The sequence below is a fragment of the Hydra vulgaris genome, chromosome 02 (assembly GCF_038396675.1).
Source record: "Hydra vulgaris chromosome 02, alternate assembly HydraT2T_AEP".
NCBI lineage: Eukaryota > Metazoa > Cnidaria > Hydrozoa > Anthoathecata > Hydridae > Hydra > Hydra vulgaris.
Genome location: NC_088921.1, coordinates 59,232,458 through 59,250,962, shown reverse-complemented (window position 1 = coordinate 59,250,962; position 18,505 = coordinate 59,232,458). Strand labels below are relative to the sequence as shown.

The 18,505-nt window shown below is 27.4% G+C and overlaps 1 protein-coding gene across 4 annotated transcripts in view; it reads left to right on the top strand.

The window, feature by feature from the left end:
• The first annotated feature begins 699 nt into the window (after nt 1-699).
• The window catches only part of LOC100198081 (EH domain-binding protein 1), a 50,995-nt gene continuing 33,189 nt past the window's right edge, over nt 700-18,505 (top strand). For 2 of the 4 annotated variants that reach the window (XM_065791539.1, XM_065791541.1), the window contains exons 1-10: nt 1,183-1,261; nt 1,580-1,721; nt 1,820-1,976; nt 11,586-11,642; nt 11,854-12,032; nt 15,334-15,515; nt 15,686-15,779; nt 17,697-17,757; nt 17,967-18,000; nt 18,379-18,496. In XM_065791539.1, the coding sequence (XP_065647611.1) occupies nt 1,612-1,721; nt 1,820-1,976; nt 11,586-11,642; nt 11,854-12,032; nt 15,334-15,515; nt 15,686-15,779; nt 17,697-17,757; nt 17,967-18,000; nt 18,379-18,496 (992 nt within the window). In that variant the 5' untranslated portion in view covers nt 1,183-1,261; nt 1,580-1,611. Of the gene's footprint in view, nt 939-1,182; nt 1,262-1,579; nt 1,722-1,819; nt 1,977-11,585; nt 11,643-11,853; nt 12,033-15,333; nt 15,516-15,685; nt 15,780-17,696; nt 17,758-17,966; nt 18,001-18,378; nt 18,497-18,505 lie in introns of those variants that run through there. The other 2 variants (XM_065791542.1, XM_065791540.1) reach the window with 2 other exon arrangements.

The window sequence follows — 18,505 nt, the reverse complement described above, 5'->3', positions numbered from 1 at the left end:
ATCACAAACATTTAACACGGCACTCTACTCATTACTTTAATATTTCTAGAACATCACTCAAAACAACTTTTTTATATCATCCCGAGAACCTCGACATTTTTTTTTAATTGAATTTAATTATTGAGAAAGAAATGAAAAATATAACATACTATAATTTCTACTTTTAAAATTACATTAAAACAGCATTTACTTGATTAATGTGACTTGAACATACTTTTATTTGTCTAAAAAATCTCCTTAATAATATTATCTCCTTAATAAAATTAATTTTGCATTATTAAATTAGTATAGTTATAGCAGCTGTGTAGAATTTTTAGCAGGACCGACAATACCAGGGGGTCGGGGGGCCGTGTCCCTCCTTCCCTTTTTTTTAAAGGAAAATCTGGATATAGAGGACTTTTTTAACCCATTGGTGATTGTGTCCCCTCCCCCCTCCCACTTCGAAACCCGTGTCGTCGGCCCTGTTGAGATGTTTATGTCAAATAAGAATGTTTTGCAAAAAATTGTGGTGATTGAAACCTGGGAACAAAAATATCCCAAAAAGTTTGTTCAAAAATAACGGCCATGTAAAATTTACCCCCTTCCCCCAATATGATGAGGCTGTAAATTTTTTCTGTTTAGAGTTTAAACAATGTTTAAAAGTGTCGCCCACGCTACTCATTACGATATTGACTTTGTTATTGACATTGATACATTATAGATTTTGTTAATGACATTGATATGTTGCCATGTTTATTATACTTCTATAATGAAACGAAAATGATTTTAGTATCGAAAAAAATTCACAACTTGCTGTACCAAAGAGGCTTGAAGATAAGACTTTAGTCTTTGACTTGTACACGTCATTTCTATATATATTTTTTATGACTTAAACATGTAGAGCAATTTTATTGACCAAACAAATAAATTTAAAAGAATTGCCCGGACAAAGTTTCAAAGTAAGACCTTTTAAACTTATTAAAAAATCAATTGAAAAAAAGTTTCTTATGCATCTAAAAACCCAGACTGGCTACTTATAGCATATTGCTCAAATTTCACACTTTTCAATTTTCTCAATTTTCATTCTTAAAAATGACTTAAAATTAGCACTTTCGTTTTTATCGCAGCAAAATTTTCTGAAGTATTTTTTTAAATCGTTGGCGTGTGAAATAAAATTTAAGCAATGTTATTATTTTCGCCGCCGTATTTTTGTTTTAATAAATATTTATTTTGTTCAACGATTTTAAAGCAAAGATTTTTTAAATTTTAGTACAACGAAAAGGTTATACTTAATATGAATTTGATGATAAACTTCATGCTATAAGATCATAAGATTGCTGCCAAAATTTTATATTGAAGCTTTTATTGCTGATACTTTGTTACTATTAAACTAACCATAAAAAAATTTAGCTGTATAAATGTCTAGAAAATTAATACTATTTGTTTAAAAAGGCTGTAAAAGTTAAATGCATTTGACTAAGTTCTCTGAAATTACAATTATAGTCTTGATTTAATACTTATTTATCTAAATCGTGATAGCAAAGGCTACCATGATTTTTTAAGGCTCTTGAAATTAAAAAAAAAAAAAAATTTACATTAGGAAATTCTGATGAGTCAAATATTGAAATTATAATGGGTTCAGTTTGGAAGCGTATTCAACGTGTTGGTAAAAAAGCAGCAAAGTTTCAATTTTTTGTACAATTACAATCAGTGACTTTGGAGTGCAAGAAAGATAATAAATGGTAGACTCTTTAAAAAACTTTTTAAAAATTTATATCAAAACTTTATTTATATTATGACCCATGTTTTTATACAACTATTTAAAATATTTTTTGCACAGGACACCAACAAAGTTACTAGTATTGTTTCAGAGAGGAGCAAATCGACGCAAGTACTCAAGACCATTTAATTTTCAACCCGGCATTGCTAAACCACATCGAGGAGTAATGGTATGGGTAGAACCTGAAGAGCTTGATATAGTTTGTACACTCTTTAAGGTATCAAGTTATAATATATTTTAAATATATTTTTGTCAACTTCAAAAAAGTAGTGCACTAAAATTTATATGTTTTGTAACTAATATTTAATATGTAAGTAAAAGAAGATTATTAGTATTAGAAGGTTAAAGAATTGCTCTTGTGTCATAGAGCCACAGTAGTCAATTAAATGCAGATCATGCACTGACAAAAAATTACAAATGGAAGTTTATTATGCACTAGTAGACAAGTGGCAGAACTTTCATTTCACAATCAAATTTGAAATTTGATTGTGAGATGAAAGTTTACTCTCTTCAACTCTGAAAGTACTACACTTAATATGTTTCACACCACAGTGCCCTTATTTAAATGGATTGTGTTTTAAAGTTTAGGGTTGAGAGAAACTTTTTAAATAAATTAGGAAGAAAAAAAATCTTCTCGACAGTAGTGTCTCTGGCGTCTATAGTATCTCTTGAGCCTTGGGGAGGTGAATTTAATAATAATAATAAAAAGTTTCTAATCTGTTTTGTTCATGTTGTTATTTATATGGAGCTAAATTGTTTATGGAGCTAAATTGTTTAAAACGAACAGGGTTGCCATCAAATTAGGGGATTTTTGAAAGTCAGGTAAGTTTAGATACAATCAAGAAAAATCATGGGAAAAAGATTGACTTAATTAAGACTAAGGGAAATTCAGGGAATTTTTTCATTTTGTACTATTTTATTTTAATGTTTTAAAATCTTTTATTGTAAATAATATTCCTTTTTTAGGTCATTAATTAAATAATCATATAGCTTGAAAGATTGTTTAAATATAATAATATTTGATCATTATAAAAAAAAAAAAATTCTGGTCATTTATTAACATTTTAAACCAAACAAAAAAGTTATGCATAACATTTATAATGGTTTAGGTGGAACAATTATTAATGTTTTAAATGAATTTATATGGTACTTTTTTGTGTATAATAGCTGAAACGTGAAGATTTTCAAAGTTCTTTGAACCATATTCTATTTTCATTCTCTTTTTTTAGAATAAACAAAAATTTAAAAAAATTTTAAGTAGCAACATATTTCAATAAAGAATGGTTAAATGATCTATTATTTAAAAAATGGCTGGTAAATCGCACAGATAAAAAGTCAGCCAAGTGCAAAATATGCTTTATTCAATTTAACTTTGTCAAATATAAGTTTGAAAGCTGTGATAAGTCACATGGAGGGGCAAAAAAGTATTTAGAAGTCAAAGCCAGTATCTTGCTTCTTTAGGCCTGCACAGTCTACATCCGATAGCAAACAGTTTGTTTATTAGATCAATCTGATAAAACTTATTCAGAAATCTATTCTATTTTGCATGCAGTTCAATTTCTAAATCCTATGAGATGAGTAGACTAAAACTTGGTTATGTTATTAGATTTAGTTTAGGACATTATGTTTATACATTATAGTTTTGGACATTATTTTCAACAAAAAGTAGACTTTTAACAAGATATATAAAGAAGTCCTTTTTTTTACGGTTTCGTTTGATGAAAGTCTGAATGATTTTTTTAAAATTGTCAAATGGGTCTAAATATTAGGTTTTAGAATAGCAATCTAAATAGCATTGAACCCAGATACTTAAACTAAATTTTTGGATAACCTTACCACAAAAAATTTACTTAAAAGTATGACCACATATTTTGCAACAATTAATAGCATAAGTCTGACAAAATTGTGTCCAGATAATCCAAGTGTGAACTGGTTACTTTTTGATATTATTGACAAGCAGTGTAAGTAACAAGAGCTAACTAAACTTAAAAGTCCTAAAATTTGGGAGTTACAATCTCCATGTAAGCCATGGTGTTTTTAAAACTGTTTTTTATCAAGGAAGTTAATGGAAGCTTCATGCAACCCTTTCTGATTTTTCTGCCAGAATAGCTGATTATGTAACTGTCACTGAATAAAAAAACTTTTCTTATGCATTTTGATCAACACCCAGGGTCAATGACCATAAAGTAGCAGAGAGGTTATGTTTAATTTGGGTGAATATTGTAAAAATGACAAAGTATTAGAAAGTTCTTTCTAAAAGTAAACAACTTGAATGCAAGAGTTTTAATCTAGTCTTAAAGGAAGCTAAAGATGAAAAAAAAACTTACACTAATTTTTTTATAAAATTTTAATTTTTTTAGTTACATTGCTATTTCGTTGCAGAAAATCTTAGTGACATATCAGACAGACGTCTGAAGTTGATTCCATTTCTTTTTAAAAGCTTAATGGGTTTGAAACAGGATTTTAGAAATTGACATTGTTAATGGCAGACAACTTTGACTATTTGGTTTTACTGAAAAGGAGAACTTTCTACTTTTAAAATCAATGACAATTGGATTTGCTGTAGAATGTAATGTTATGGAATTGATGAGAAAAGATTTGTTATCTCAAGATGTGATCAATAAATTTATGAAAGATTGTCAGTTTTTATTTAGATTCTTGAAAAAATATTCAAAAGAAGTTTAAATTGATCTTCTTTTCTCGAAGCAATTAATTGCATCAGTCTAGAGTTAATCTTATCACACACAAAAAGAAGCTGATCTTCTTCAACAGATTAAATCTTTACTTCATCTGGTTCTTTCCTTATGCATATCTCTTTAAATAAATGTGATCTTGTTTTCAAACAATTATTGAAGTTGTTAGAAAAAAGCTCTTCTAATATTTTACCAGCATTTAAAAAATTTTGCTCTGGAAATTGTTTAAACCAATTCAGCCCTCATAATTAGGGTTGGCATTCAGCAATGTTGGCCTAACTACCGGCCTGACAGTGTCTGAGATCGGCAATTTTTTTGTTGTTTCGTTTTTTTAATTGTCAGTAAAATGATTAAAATTAATACCTAATAAAAGTTGCAAAATGTTGCGTTTGTTTTTCAGATGTCTATATTTAAAAGAAAAGTTAATGATCTCGACATTTGTTTTTTTGTCTATTTAATGCTAAATGTTTGTACATTTGTTGATTTCTTGAACCTTAATTTTAATATTTTGTGCTGACCTTATACCAACCTAAAATGCATTTCTTAATTTTGAGGGCTGCCAATTTTATTTTAAAACTATCGAAAATGGTATAAAATAAAAGGTTTTGTTGAAAGTTTTGATACTTATTTTTATGTTTGGGCATGGGTAATAGGGTGACAAAAAAAAAAAGTGCTCAAAATTGGACTCTCAACCCTTTATTGTGTTCCTTTTAACTAAAAAATAAACTGTGCAAAAAATTATTATGATATTTTGATATCAAGGGGTTGCTCAATGAACTTGATATGATCAGATTTTAGGGTCAACAGAAAATAAAAATGAATGTATTTTAATTTTTTTTTGGATACAAAGTTTTATTTTTTTAATTAAAATTTAATGTTTATTTTAATCAGATTTTGATACTAATTGTTTACTTGTTTTCACTGGTTAATTGTTCACTTGTTTTCATTAATGTCTTCACAATTGTGGACTTTCACATATCTGAAATTCAATGTCGATGTTCTTCCACAGTTTGTAAAACATATTCCAATTGAGTTTCATCTTTTGTCAAGATTTTTATGTAATCTGAAACAAGTTTCACCCCTCTTTCAGTTGTGTCATTCACAACTTTCATAGAATTAACAATTTTGTATGCTTCCTGGTATTCGGTTACTGTACTCCATGTGTCTAGGCAATGATCCTTCATAAATGTCCAGTTTATTCCAAGCACTTCAAATACATATTTTAATCTATTTGTTACAAATTTGTCTAAGTTCATTTTTACAATTATATCCATTAATATTTTACCTTCAAGCCTTTTTACCTGTTTTTTTTAAACTGGTTTTTCAAGTGCAATCAACATTTTTTCTTTAGTTTGGTATCATCATTGCTAAAACATCATTGCTAAAAAAAGAGAGACTCACAAGTTCTTTAGTTAAATACCATAAATGTCCTGCAATGACTTTTATGACAGATTCAGCAACGTCTTTGTCAAATACTTTGAAATTATCCAACTTCTTAATCAGTGTCAGGTCATTGTGAGGAGCAGATGAAGAGGTGGGAGCCCGAAACCAGTGTTCCATGTAAATCACAATTGAAAAAATTGAAAATCGTAGAAGATTCTTCTCTTCATTCTTTGTTAAATGAAATTGATGTCGAAACAAGTATATTTTAATTGAGTAGAGTGTTTTTACCATCTATCGTGCTTGGTGCATAGCACCAGGAGTATGAAAGGTTATTCCGCCTTGACCTGGAATTGGACCCGCCTTGACCTGCAAAAATTCTTTGTAATCATTGTGAGGTTGTTTTGTTCCTAGTAGTGTATTTACAGCAAATTCTATTGCTGATGGTACAAGTGAACCATACACTTTAAGATCTGCATCAGTTAAGAGCCAAGGTTCAGAATTGAATTTACTCCACTAATCATGAAATCGTAGAAAAAACTTGACCTCTGGACTAGAAGATACTCCAAAGCAAGTCTTGTAAACATGGGATAAAATCACTTCATGAACATGGTGTCGACAGGCTGTGTATAATAAAGACTTTCCAATTAATTTTTCCAGCAAGGTACAAGCACCTGAATGTATACCTGTGTTGTTTGAAGTAGTATCAAAACAGAATGCTTCAATTTTATAATGAAATGTTCCAATCTTTTAAAGCTTGTTCTGTTGCATTACTCATTTGTTCACTGGTGCATCTATCTAGTTTTGGGACTGGCAACAGTTTTTCTACATCATATCCTGTCACTAATATAGGCAGTTGATCCACTTCATCTCTGCTGTTCAAATAAGGTATCAATTTTCCATCCCAATAATTAGTTAATGGAACTTCTGGCTTGAATTATAAAATGATTCTTTTTGCAACTTCTTTATGATTTCAATACGTGCACATTGAAGAGATTCATATGATGTTGAAACATGTTCAATATTAGCACCTAACCCTTGACAAATTGTAGACAAAACCAAGGAACTAGAACGATTCGGAATTTTCAAACGATCAAGAGTTATATAAAATGCTGGAATAATCACTTTCTTATTTATTTGTTTCTTCCCTCTATTTCAGTTTTTTTTGCTATTGATGGAACAAAGTCATCTACTTCATTATTAGTACCCTGAGAGGAGTCTGATTCTGTCAAAACTGGGTCTGTGACTGTTGAACACGTTTTTTTTCTTTTCTATTTTTTTCTTTTCTATTTTCTTTTGTTTATATTTCTTCTGTCTAAAATATGCTGTTCCTGTTTGAACAATTCACAATCAACTGAAATCATGTAGCCTTTTCTTCCTTCACTTTGAAGTGTAAGAATGTCTTGTCTTCTTCTATTATGATTAATTTTAAAGCATCTTCAAGCAATATCAAATAGTTCTTTGATTTCTTGAGAAAAAATTTCTTCATTTTTTTGCTGAGTTTCTGTTTTGTGGATTTATTCTTTTTCAGCTTTCCGTATTTCTCAACAAGTTTTTTAACATGTGTTATAACATGATAACGCTGCTTTGTCAGAACTCTAGCTCTTTGCCAAAAGTCTAGAACCAGATCTGTCACTTTCTCTTACATTGTTGTTATTTTTAAAGAAAAAATAAGTTTCAGAAACTTGCCTTTTAGATGGTAACTTTTGTGCTGTGATGTAGCTTGACCAACAAAATTTTTCCAAATGGCACGAAGAGAAGAAATTGGCACGTGCTAAATCTTTGTAAGTTCATTGAACGACATTCTACCTGATTTGAGGCCAAATAAAAATGCCTTTCTCTCAGCAGAAATTAAAACACGCCTTCTTTTCTCCTTTACAACAAAATACTTCAGGTGCCATTGGTGCAGCTTCGGCAGCAATCAAAATTTGACAAGCTTCCATTTCTAAAAATATTTTTTTCAATAGTTAGTTGGGGGAACATGAAACCTTAATATATATCTATTTATATACATTTAAATGGACATATATTAAGGTATGTATATAAATGTACACAGATTATGTATATTTCTTAAGATTTTTGCTTTTATTAAAGTAAATGAGTATTTAAAATAGGAAATATTCTTATGAAGACTGATGATTCATACAAACTTGTACATATATAAATTATAGTATTTTTCAAAAGGAATTTAAATTTGCTATTAACTAATTCCAAATAGTAAATGGGTTAATATTTGACCGGGGCCAAGGCCAGGTTAGGCAAAATATAGCTGAGGTCAGGGCCAGGTTTGTGACCAGGGCTGCATAAACATTTATGCATCCTGAAGTATATTTTTTTAATTCAAAATTCATGTTATATATTTGCATATATAAACATTGTTATGATCAACATGATCATTATAATCATCATTATTACCATGATAATGATGATGATGAAGATCACTATCATCATTATCATCATTATCATGATCATCATCATCAACAGCATAAAAAAGGTAGGCTAAAACCTGATAATGATGATCATGATGATGATGATGATGATGATCAATATCATGATAATCATCATCATTATCATTATCATTATCCTCTTTTATGCTGTTTCTCTTATATAAATTTTTTTCTTAAAGCTCATTCATACAATATGTAAGGCACTCACTTAAAGTTTTCTTATTTCTACCACTACCATTTTCTACTAAAGCTGGTACCTCTCTACATGCTGATACCTAAATTACTTTAATCTTTTCTAACAAAAGTTATTCAGTGCGACTTTTATTTTTAATCTGTCTAAGATTATGCCTCCTTTTCTTGTCTTGCTAGAGTCACACCACATATCCATCTGATCGTCTTCTCCTTCGGCAAATACTACGCCATAAAAATACTAAAGTTTGTATAACAATGAATGGATATTGTATGCCAGCATCTAAATAAATAGCAAACATATATGTTATATCCATAATATGTATGCCTAAAGTGCATGTTGGAAGCACAAAGCCCATCTCAGAAGCTTTTATTTCTTCTGAAATAAAAGTTGTGAAGCTTTTATTACTTCTCTTTAATTTTAAATCAAGCCTCATTCTACTCCAGATTTTTCACCATCTTGAGCAGTTGCTTTATTAGACATTAATCTTTTTTTTTTCATCTTTTTTACAAGAAAATCTCTCTTTAGAACAAATGCATTTTTATTATTGCAAGAAGTTAATGTAAAAAAGTCCTGTCTGATGTTAAGCTCTGTTATTTTCAGTTTACAAAATCTTGTATCTTATCTTAGATGTTAGGTTCTAGAGACTTTTGGTTTGTCTTTAACAGTAACTAAAGTAAGTCTAACATTTAATTTCTAATTCATGGGTCTTCTCCCCAGAATAAAGCAGAGTTTTTTGCAAAGAAATCTTACTCTAATTTGACTCTTGAATCTAATGGCCACTCTCTTCCTGCTAGATAAACAGATAAACACATTCTTAAACAACAAAATCACTATGGCTCCTAATGCTAAAGTTAGTTCTCAATTAAACATTTCTCCAGCTTGTGCTCCAGAATAGATTTCCATCATAGTCTTAAAAAAGTGTTCTCCAGAATTCCCTTTAATTTTTGCTAAATTTTTAAAAAGTGCCTAATAATTGGTTCCAATTTTTTAAAACTCTTTGACCCCTCCAACTATCCTGTGATTAGCCCTCACTCTGTTATTAGTTTCTTTATATAAAGGTTTTGAGGTTATGAAACTATTTCTTTCTAACTGCAGTAGTAAAGTTATTCTTGAAGGCCTACCCCCTTCTTTATTTCAAGTAACTTTAAGGCTATTACAAGGTTCTATCTTTGCTCCTGTATTGTTTTTATCTATAATAACGATCTTCATGAAACATGAAGTGGCTCTTTTTACTGACGACTCAACTTTATACTCTTGTCTTGACAAGAGTATAAAGTTGAGTCGTCAGTAAATAGAGCCAAATCTTCACTTTTTAATTGCTTTAAATCTTCACTTTTTAATTGCTTAGAACAAGCAGCCGGTTTTGAATCTGATCTTTATTCTTTAACAACCTATGGCTTGCAGTGGCTTATGGATTTAAATTCTAGAGTTAAAATCCACAATTTTTGTTAGACAACAAAACTCATTTATTTACTGCAAAAAAATATTTCATTATCGTTGGCATTTGACGAATAAATAAAATTGATGAATAATAATCCACTTACTCTCAGACAAAGTCTAAAAGCGCATTATAAATGTAATTAGACCTGCTTTATCTGCCAAGCTTGAGCCACTCTCCCATTGTTGTAAGGTTGCATCTCTTTCTTTTTTCTACTAATACAATCATGGTCAATGCTCAAATGAGCTATCCTCTCTATAACGATAAACCAATACTCATTCTTGCTTGGCTTTTTATTCAGCAAGTTGCATCTTTTTACTGTATCTGTCCCTTCATGCCATAAAAACTTTTATTAATCCAGTTTTTTTCCTTAAACATAAATAAAAACCTTATAACTCTTACCCATCTTCATGTTTTTCTTTTTTATAAAATTTTTTAAGTCTTTAGTTATATGTTTCCTAGTATTTTAACTTATTCTCTATTTTAAAGTAACTCATAACTTAATAATGGTTGCTTGCGATCTTGTTGGAAGTAAATTAGAGTTTAAAAATATATAAATGTATGGCAGTATTTAATAAATAGTAAATGGTAAGCATATAATTGTAATATATAAAGTATTATGAATTTTTTTCTAGCCTCGGCTATCAACCCTTGCTAAATCTTTTAATTTTGAAGGGGCTCTGGCCGGGTTTGCAAAAAGTCTTATTTTTAGCAGGGGTCAGGGCCCCAGTCACTTACTAATTCCGAATCATCAGTTTGAATTCATTAATCGAATAAAAAGCGCCATTTTATAAAAAAAAGCGCAAAAAAAAAGCTTCACTATTTTTTGTCCCACACTGTATATATTGCATATTTTAACGTAATGCATTGCTTTGTGCATCACAGAAAAATGTTGTTGATAACAAATAAATTGTATTGAGCTTTTCACTCTTTTATTACCATTAATTTAAAAGATTAGCTATGCATTTTTTTTGTCTCTTTACATCAACATCAAGTCTATTGTTTTTTCTTACATTCTACGTAAAGAGGTTATAATTAATTAGTGAAAATTTTTGGCTTTAAAGTTTTGTATAATAAAGTTTTAAAATAAAGTTTTATAACATATGCTAAAATTATTTTTATATATTATATATATTTTTAGACATTTTTCTTGCATTTACTTACATTGTTTTCAAGCGATATTTGATGTTTATAAGTGATGAAGTGTTTATTATCTTTAAGATAATAAATAAGAATTTATTTTGCAGTATGTAACTTGCATTTTAATCTTTTTTTTTTTTTTTTTTATAGCTTTTTTTATTAAACTAATTTAAATATAAATACAGTTTGCACAGCTTCTTTTTTTCTTTTTTTTTTTCGGTCTAAATGCATGTTTTTCCTTTAAAGAATTTTATGGTTGTTATTTTAAAATGATTATGAGCTGACTGAATTTTGTGTTTTAAACTAGTTATTTTACTTTTATTAATTATATTATTTTATTATAATATTTTTTCCCTTGATTGATAATCGTATATTTTTTTCTTTTATATTTAAATGACTTTTTTTTTTTTTGTTGGTTTTGATTTGATATTTATGTCACATCAAGAATGTGTATTTAGGTCACATCAAAAATGCATAACTTAAAATGCATTTCAATTTTATGATTTACATAAAACTATTGCTTTTTTATTTTTAGGAAGATAAGCAAGGATCCTTATTTGAACCAAAAGAATGGACATTTATCATACTTGATGTTAGTTATTTTATATATTTGCTTTATATATTTACTTTTTATATTTGTTTATTTTAATAAACTCTCTCTCTTTCTCTCTCACTCTTTTGGAGAAACATCTATTTAAATTAAGTTATTTTTAGAAACACCCTTTTATATATATATATATATATATATATATATATATATATATATATATATATATATATTTAAATAGTGTTACCTTATTTAGGAATCTTCTGGACGAAGAAAGCCTTTAGCCCAAGGTTCAATTGATATGGCTAAATTTTACAGCATTGAACCCTCATCCAAACAAATGACCATAAAAATGAAATCTTGCAGTAGTAAAATTTCTCAAGCGCAAATTGACATTGGACTTTCCTGTATTTTCTTAAGAGAAGGAAAAGCAACGTAATTAAATATATAGTTATATATTTTCCATTATATGTATATATATATATATATATATATATATATATATATATGTATATATATATATATATATATATATATATATATATATATATATATATATATATATATATATATATATATATATATATATATATATATATATATATATATATATATATATATATATATATGTATATATATATATATATATATATATATATATATATATATGTATATATATATATATATATATATATATATATATATATATATATATATATATATATATATATATATATATATATAAAATCTAGAAGTGTTTGAGGTTGGCAAACTATCGCCAACCTGGTTTTTATGTTTTATAAATATATATATATATATAGATATGTATATATTAGGGTGTTCCTTATTTTTCAAAGTTTTTATTTTCGTGCGCATAGATCTGAGTTTTGTTCATTTGCTTCTAAAACACTCGAAAATAAATTTTTACCTTATTTGGTGTATGAAAACCCGTGCCAACTTGCATTAAGTCATCTTCTTACAAGTTGTGCAGTAGTTGTGCTTACTTGTGTCATTTGTTAAAAAGGGGATATGCTTGAAGCAGTTTTTACAAATATGCAAAACTGATAATTTAAATTAGATAATTATTATCTTGGTAGTTTGATAATAATTGAAAATAGAAAACAGTAATAATTATCAATTGTAAACAGATAGTTATTATGAATTTTGTGACTTTGTAAAAACCGCTTTAAGCAAATCCGCACTTTTAGAAAACCGTGATTCAGTTATTCTTGTGATTAACACATATTGTTTACATTTAAGAAATGACAGTAGAATTAAGAAGCATACTTCTTTAAAAAAATCAAAAATTAATTGCATAAAAAAATTTTTTCTTAGTGATGGGAATTATCAAATAACAGACACAAAGTTACCGTCTAACTGTCAAGTTCTTGCAGTACTTCTTAACATTTGCGAAGTTAAATTGACTGTTAGTGAAAGCACGAATCTTGTCATTCAAAAGTGTATTGTATTTTGGGAAAAAGTTAGAATCCCTACCAGAGCTATACCTAACTGTATAAGAAAATTTGTAGATCTTCACCATGCTTGGAAAGAGTTGGAAAAAAATTCCAAAAAACAAACAAGATGTTTGCAAGCGCAATGATGAGAACTTTCAAAACAATTAAGATAATTTATTCGATATAGCATATGTTGATGCTTTAGAATGAATAAAAACAGAATATTTATATTTATAAATTATATATATAAATTATATTTATAGAAGAATATTTATACAAAAACAAAGAGAACCAGGGTGTCCAGGATGTTTTGCAGTAGTAGAAAAAAAAAATTAAAAAAGAAGAAAAGGCAAGACAGAAAATTAAAAGAAGAAAAAAAAAGTACACAAGCAAATGTATTTCTGAAGTTTATTTTCATCTCCTACTACACAAGATTTTATACAAATGCAAGAACATCACAATCAACACACCAGCATTGACGAAAGCCTTGAGGAAACTTTACCATCAACCTCTCAAATGTTAAGTTCTGAAACTAATACAAAAAGTGGAAGGAAAAAATTTATCACGCCCAAGTTAACAGCTTTAGATAGTCAATTTAGAAGTTTTTAATGTCAATTAGGCATAAGGGATTCTGTCTATACTTTTTTATACTATACTATTGTCTATACTTTAGGCTGTAGTAGAAGCACTAGATATGAGCTGTAATGATTTTCTGATAAACAAATCATCCATTCAACCCATTCGCAGACAAAGTAGAAAAGATAGCGTGGAATCTATAAAATCAGATTTTAAGAAAAATATGCCTGAAATAGTGACTGTTCACTAGAATGGGAAATTATTACCTGGAATGGACGTAAGAAGTTCTTCATTTAATAATCGAGAACTGCAAAAAACTATTGTACGTGACAATTATCGGAAACTGATTGAACTATCTGTTATTTTCTTAGGTTATTTTCAAAATAAATTATAGTTTTGACACTCTTTAATGATGAAGTTAATGATCAAATCAAGGGAAACATTGTAGTGAACTTACAAAGAGAAAGTTTGCTTATTCTGGGAAGAGATACATTTGACAGAAGATATGTTACCATACAAATAATTAGTATTTGTATGGTAAGTAGGAATATATAGAAATATTTTCTATACTGTTTTCACTAAACTAATAATAATACTGCCATATTAATTGTTGCAGGAAAATTATTATATGATTTTGTGTCAGTCAAGAGCACAAAGTTATTTTCTTGATTAAAAATTAATGAGAATTTCCTTTAGAGATTCCTTTCAATGTGGGATGAAGATTTTGCCTATATAGAGGAAAAAAGAAAAATATCCTTCCTGATCTGTAATTTAATATTCTTTTAAAAGCTGTTTTATAAAAGTTTTTCAATTGATTTAGCATAACAGGAAGGGTTAAAAATAGAAATTTTAAAAATATTCAGAATTCTCTCAGCATGCGTTAATGTTGTTGTACGAAGATAAAATTTTGTATTTAAGTAAGTCTAGGTAGTTTGAAAAGAAATAAGGGGTATGCATTTTGATACCAAAAAAAAAATTTACCCATATAGGACACCCTAACATATATATATATATATATATATATATATATATATATATATATATATATATATATATATATATATATATAGTGTGTGTGTGTGTGTGTATATATATATATATATATATATATATATATATATATATATACACACACACACATATGCGTATATATATGTGTGTATATATATATAGTAAATGTACAACACCTTATCTTTATTTAAGAGATGTGGGTTTTTTTATTCCCCAAATGGGTACAGATTTACAACTTTATAAATATTGCTGATACCATAACAAAAACCAAGTTCAGTATTGTTTAATTTGAAGATTCAATCAACAACAATTTTATTTTAAATTTACTTTACTTTACTTTAATTAAATAAAGCTATAAATGTTTGTGTAAATAAAAGTTTATTTGAATAGAAAAACTTTGATGAAAAAGTATATCAAAATTAATGTGATTTTTTTTATTTTAAATAATGTTTTAAATCAAATACTAAAATGTTAGATTTATTCTTAACACTTTGTTCATTTGTTCTAACACTTTGAACTTAGAACATAAGTTAAATCAGGTAAATTTTTAAAGGTTAAACAGGTAATTTGTGGAATAAATTGTAAAAATATTCAGAACTTTGGGAATTATTGTTTCACTTCCAACCATAGATTGCTGTGGTATAAGTTAGTACTGTTTTAATAACCAATTTAAATTAATGCTATTTTTTAATTAGAGATGAAGATATGCTCAGTGTAGCAAGCATGATGAGTTTAAATGAAGCAGAAAATTTTAATTTTGATGTTGACCATCATGTACCAAGTTTATTAAATAGCAGCTTAAGGAGAAGTGGAAAATGGAGCAAGCGTTCAAGCACAAAATCTAACTCTAGACCTGGTTCATTGATTGGCGACTCAAGTATTTAAATTTTTTTAAAATTAAATCTGATTTATAACTTATTTGTATAATAAATAATAAATATATTAATAAAATTAATCTATTTTTATTTATGTAATTCACAGAGTAATGTGTCATATATATCATGAAGTGTTTTTATAAGTTTAATTATTTTGAGATTTTTTTATCAGATTCATCTGTATATCTTAGCTGTGATAGTGGTTGTGTTTCAAATGTTTCAAATGCTTCTTCTGAAGTTTTTTTCACACCTAAAAAGTGTCCAAGGTAATTAATAAAATTTATAAAAATATATTGTATAAAATTTCTTTCATACTTATATTATTTCCCAAATAAAAAATATAGGTTATATAAATTTAAATAAGGTTTAGATAAAGGTTTTTATACATAACGTTAAAAATATGGAAACTATTAACTCTCATAAAAAAAAAACCAAAAAAACTTTTTACTAAGTTGCATTACTAGTTTACAAAATCTATTAGAACAATGACATTTTCACTAACAAGATCTGGTATCTAATCAAAATTTTCTAAACTAAAAGACCTAAAGTTCCATAATCTTCTAATGTTTTAAAGTCATCTTTTTGTATTTGATTTCCTCCTAAATAAACTCCCAAATTAATTTCTTCATTAAAACAAATTAAATACATAAACATTGCCCCAAAAATACAGAAGATGGTGAGCAATACTTTCCTTTTTATAATACAATTAAATATTGTATAAGTTTTAAAACACCAATGTAAAAAATAAATATGCTATGAATAAAATACATAATATATTATCTATATGCTTATCTAACTCCAAATGGAACCAGTATATTTCTGCAATAAGAAAAAGGTCTAAGCTATCTAAAAGAGAAAAAGAAGAAACTGAGTATAAGCTTGAGTTAACAAGTTATAAAACAAGCAACTAAGTCAATAGAGAGATAAACAGGATCAATGATACCTATTCAGTGTGATAATCAATAGTAACAACATTGGAAGATGGATAAGGATGAAGGGCTTGATTAATTCGAACAATAAATAACAAAATGACATTTGATTAAAGTGTTCTAAACAAAAGCCATACAAGATACATTAGTCACTCAAACCTGATTTTACAACAAAAAGTTATTTGCTATGTAAGTATATGCTCCGGTCAAGCAAGTGACAATTGTTTTTTTTGTTTTTTTTTTAATGAAAGAAATCAAACCTGAGACTCAAAATCGAAACAAAAGCACTTACAGGATTAGTCTTGATTAGTCAAGATTAGTTATAAGATAAAACATCCAAATTTAAATTTCACAAACATCAAGTAGACTTGGTTATTTTTGCATTAGGTAAAGTTCTACCATTAAAACATCACTTTAAAGACAATGAATATTTGGAAAAGATTAAAGTAATTTAGGTGTTATGATTTTTTTATGTTTAATATTTTTGCTTAACCATCATTCAAGTTATTAAAATATACTAAACTTAATTATAGCTTCTACTAGGCACTAACCAATAAGCTATATTGTTAGATCCTGTTAATCAACCCAAAGTTGTAACAACTATGGACACCACAAGATGTTTAGTTAGTAAAAATATTTTATAACTATTGATGGAATCAACTTTGAGAGCTACCACAGAACAATTTGAGAGCTACCACAGAGTTTGGGAAACCTTAATATCAGTTATTCTCAGGGCTTGTTATAGTTATGTAGTTAAAGTGACAAAGAGTTGCATGCATAAATATAAGTAGAGTTGCATGCATAAATATCAGAAGAGTTGCATACATAAATATCAGAAGAGTTTCATACATAAATATCAGAAGAGTTGCATACTTAAATATCAAAAGAGTTGCATAGCCATACAAAGAAGGCACTATAAGCTATTATGATTTAATTTAAGAAGATCTTGCATATTATTATCATTGACATGAAACAACGTGACGAAGGTTTGCATCTAACCTTTTAGATGGAATAATAATATTAGTCTTTGTCTAAGAGGTCTTTTACCAGACCGTAGCCAGGTGCAATTTACATCTGTCCAAGATGAATATTTCTATTAAGAAATCATATTAAGCCTTCACTTAACCAAGAGGCTCAAAAGTAACATGGTTTTAAGCATTAAAATTTGTTAAAAGTTTAAAAAATTTTAATAAAGAAAAAGATAATGATTTTGTTGCTTTTTCTTTTCTTTAATTATTTTTTCTAATTTATTAGTTCAAACAGTCCATCGACAAAACATTCAACACCAAATCAAAGTCCTAAAGAAACTGATAAAGTAATTCTATTTGCTTTACACATTATTTATTTATATTTTACCAGTCTATAAAGTATAAAAGTTGTAATTATATATTTTTTTAATATTATTTTTTATTTTAATTATTAATTTTTTTTCATAAAACCATGGTTGCTTGTTTTTTACAATTTGGAAAATAATTATTTAATTAAAATATATATATTTTTAACTATTTGCTATTGTTATTTTAGAATAAAAAAAATGGACCAGATTCAGAGTTGCTAAGTATTTTATTTTAAAAAATATATAAATACTATATAAATACATCATTATAGTAATATTTATGCTTGATTAAAATATAATAGGTTTCTTTTTTATATAAGATTATCATCATCATCATCATCATCATCATCATCATCATCATCATCATCATCATCATCATCATCATCATCATCATCATCATCATCACCTTTACTATCATCATTTTTATCATTATTTTCATCATTGTCATTATCATTTTCATCATAATTATCATCATCAGTGGTATTTTTATTTTTTAATCACAATTATTTAATTTTTATATATTTTTTATTTATATTAATATATTTTTATTTATCTGTATATTTTTCATAACTTCAATGAAAATTTTTACACTTTACATAGAATGGTCTCAGCAAGTTACAGCAAACTACAAAGATGTCCATGTCACAGATATGACAACCTCATGGCAAAATGGATTGGCTTTTTGTGCCATATTACATCATTATCATCCAGAACTAGTGTATGGTTT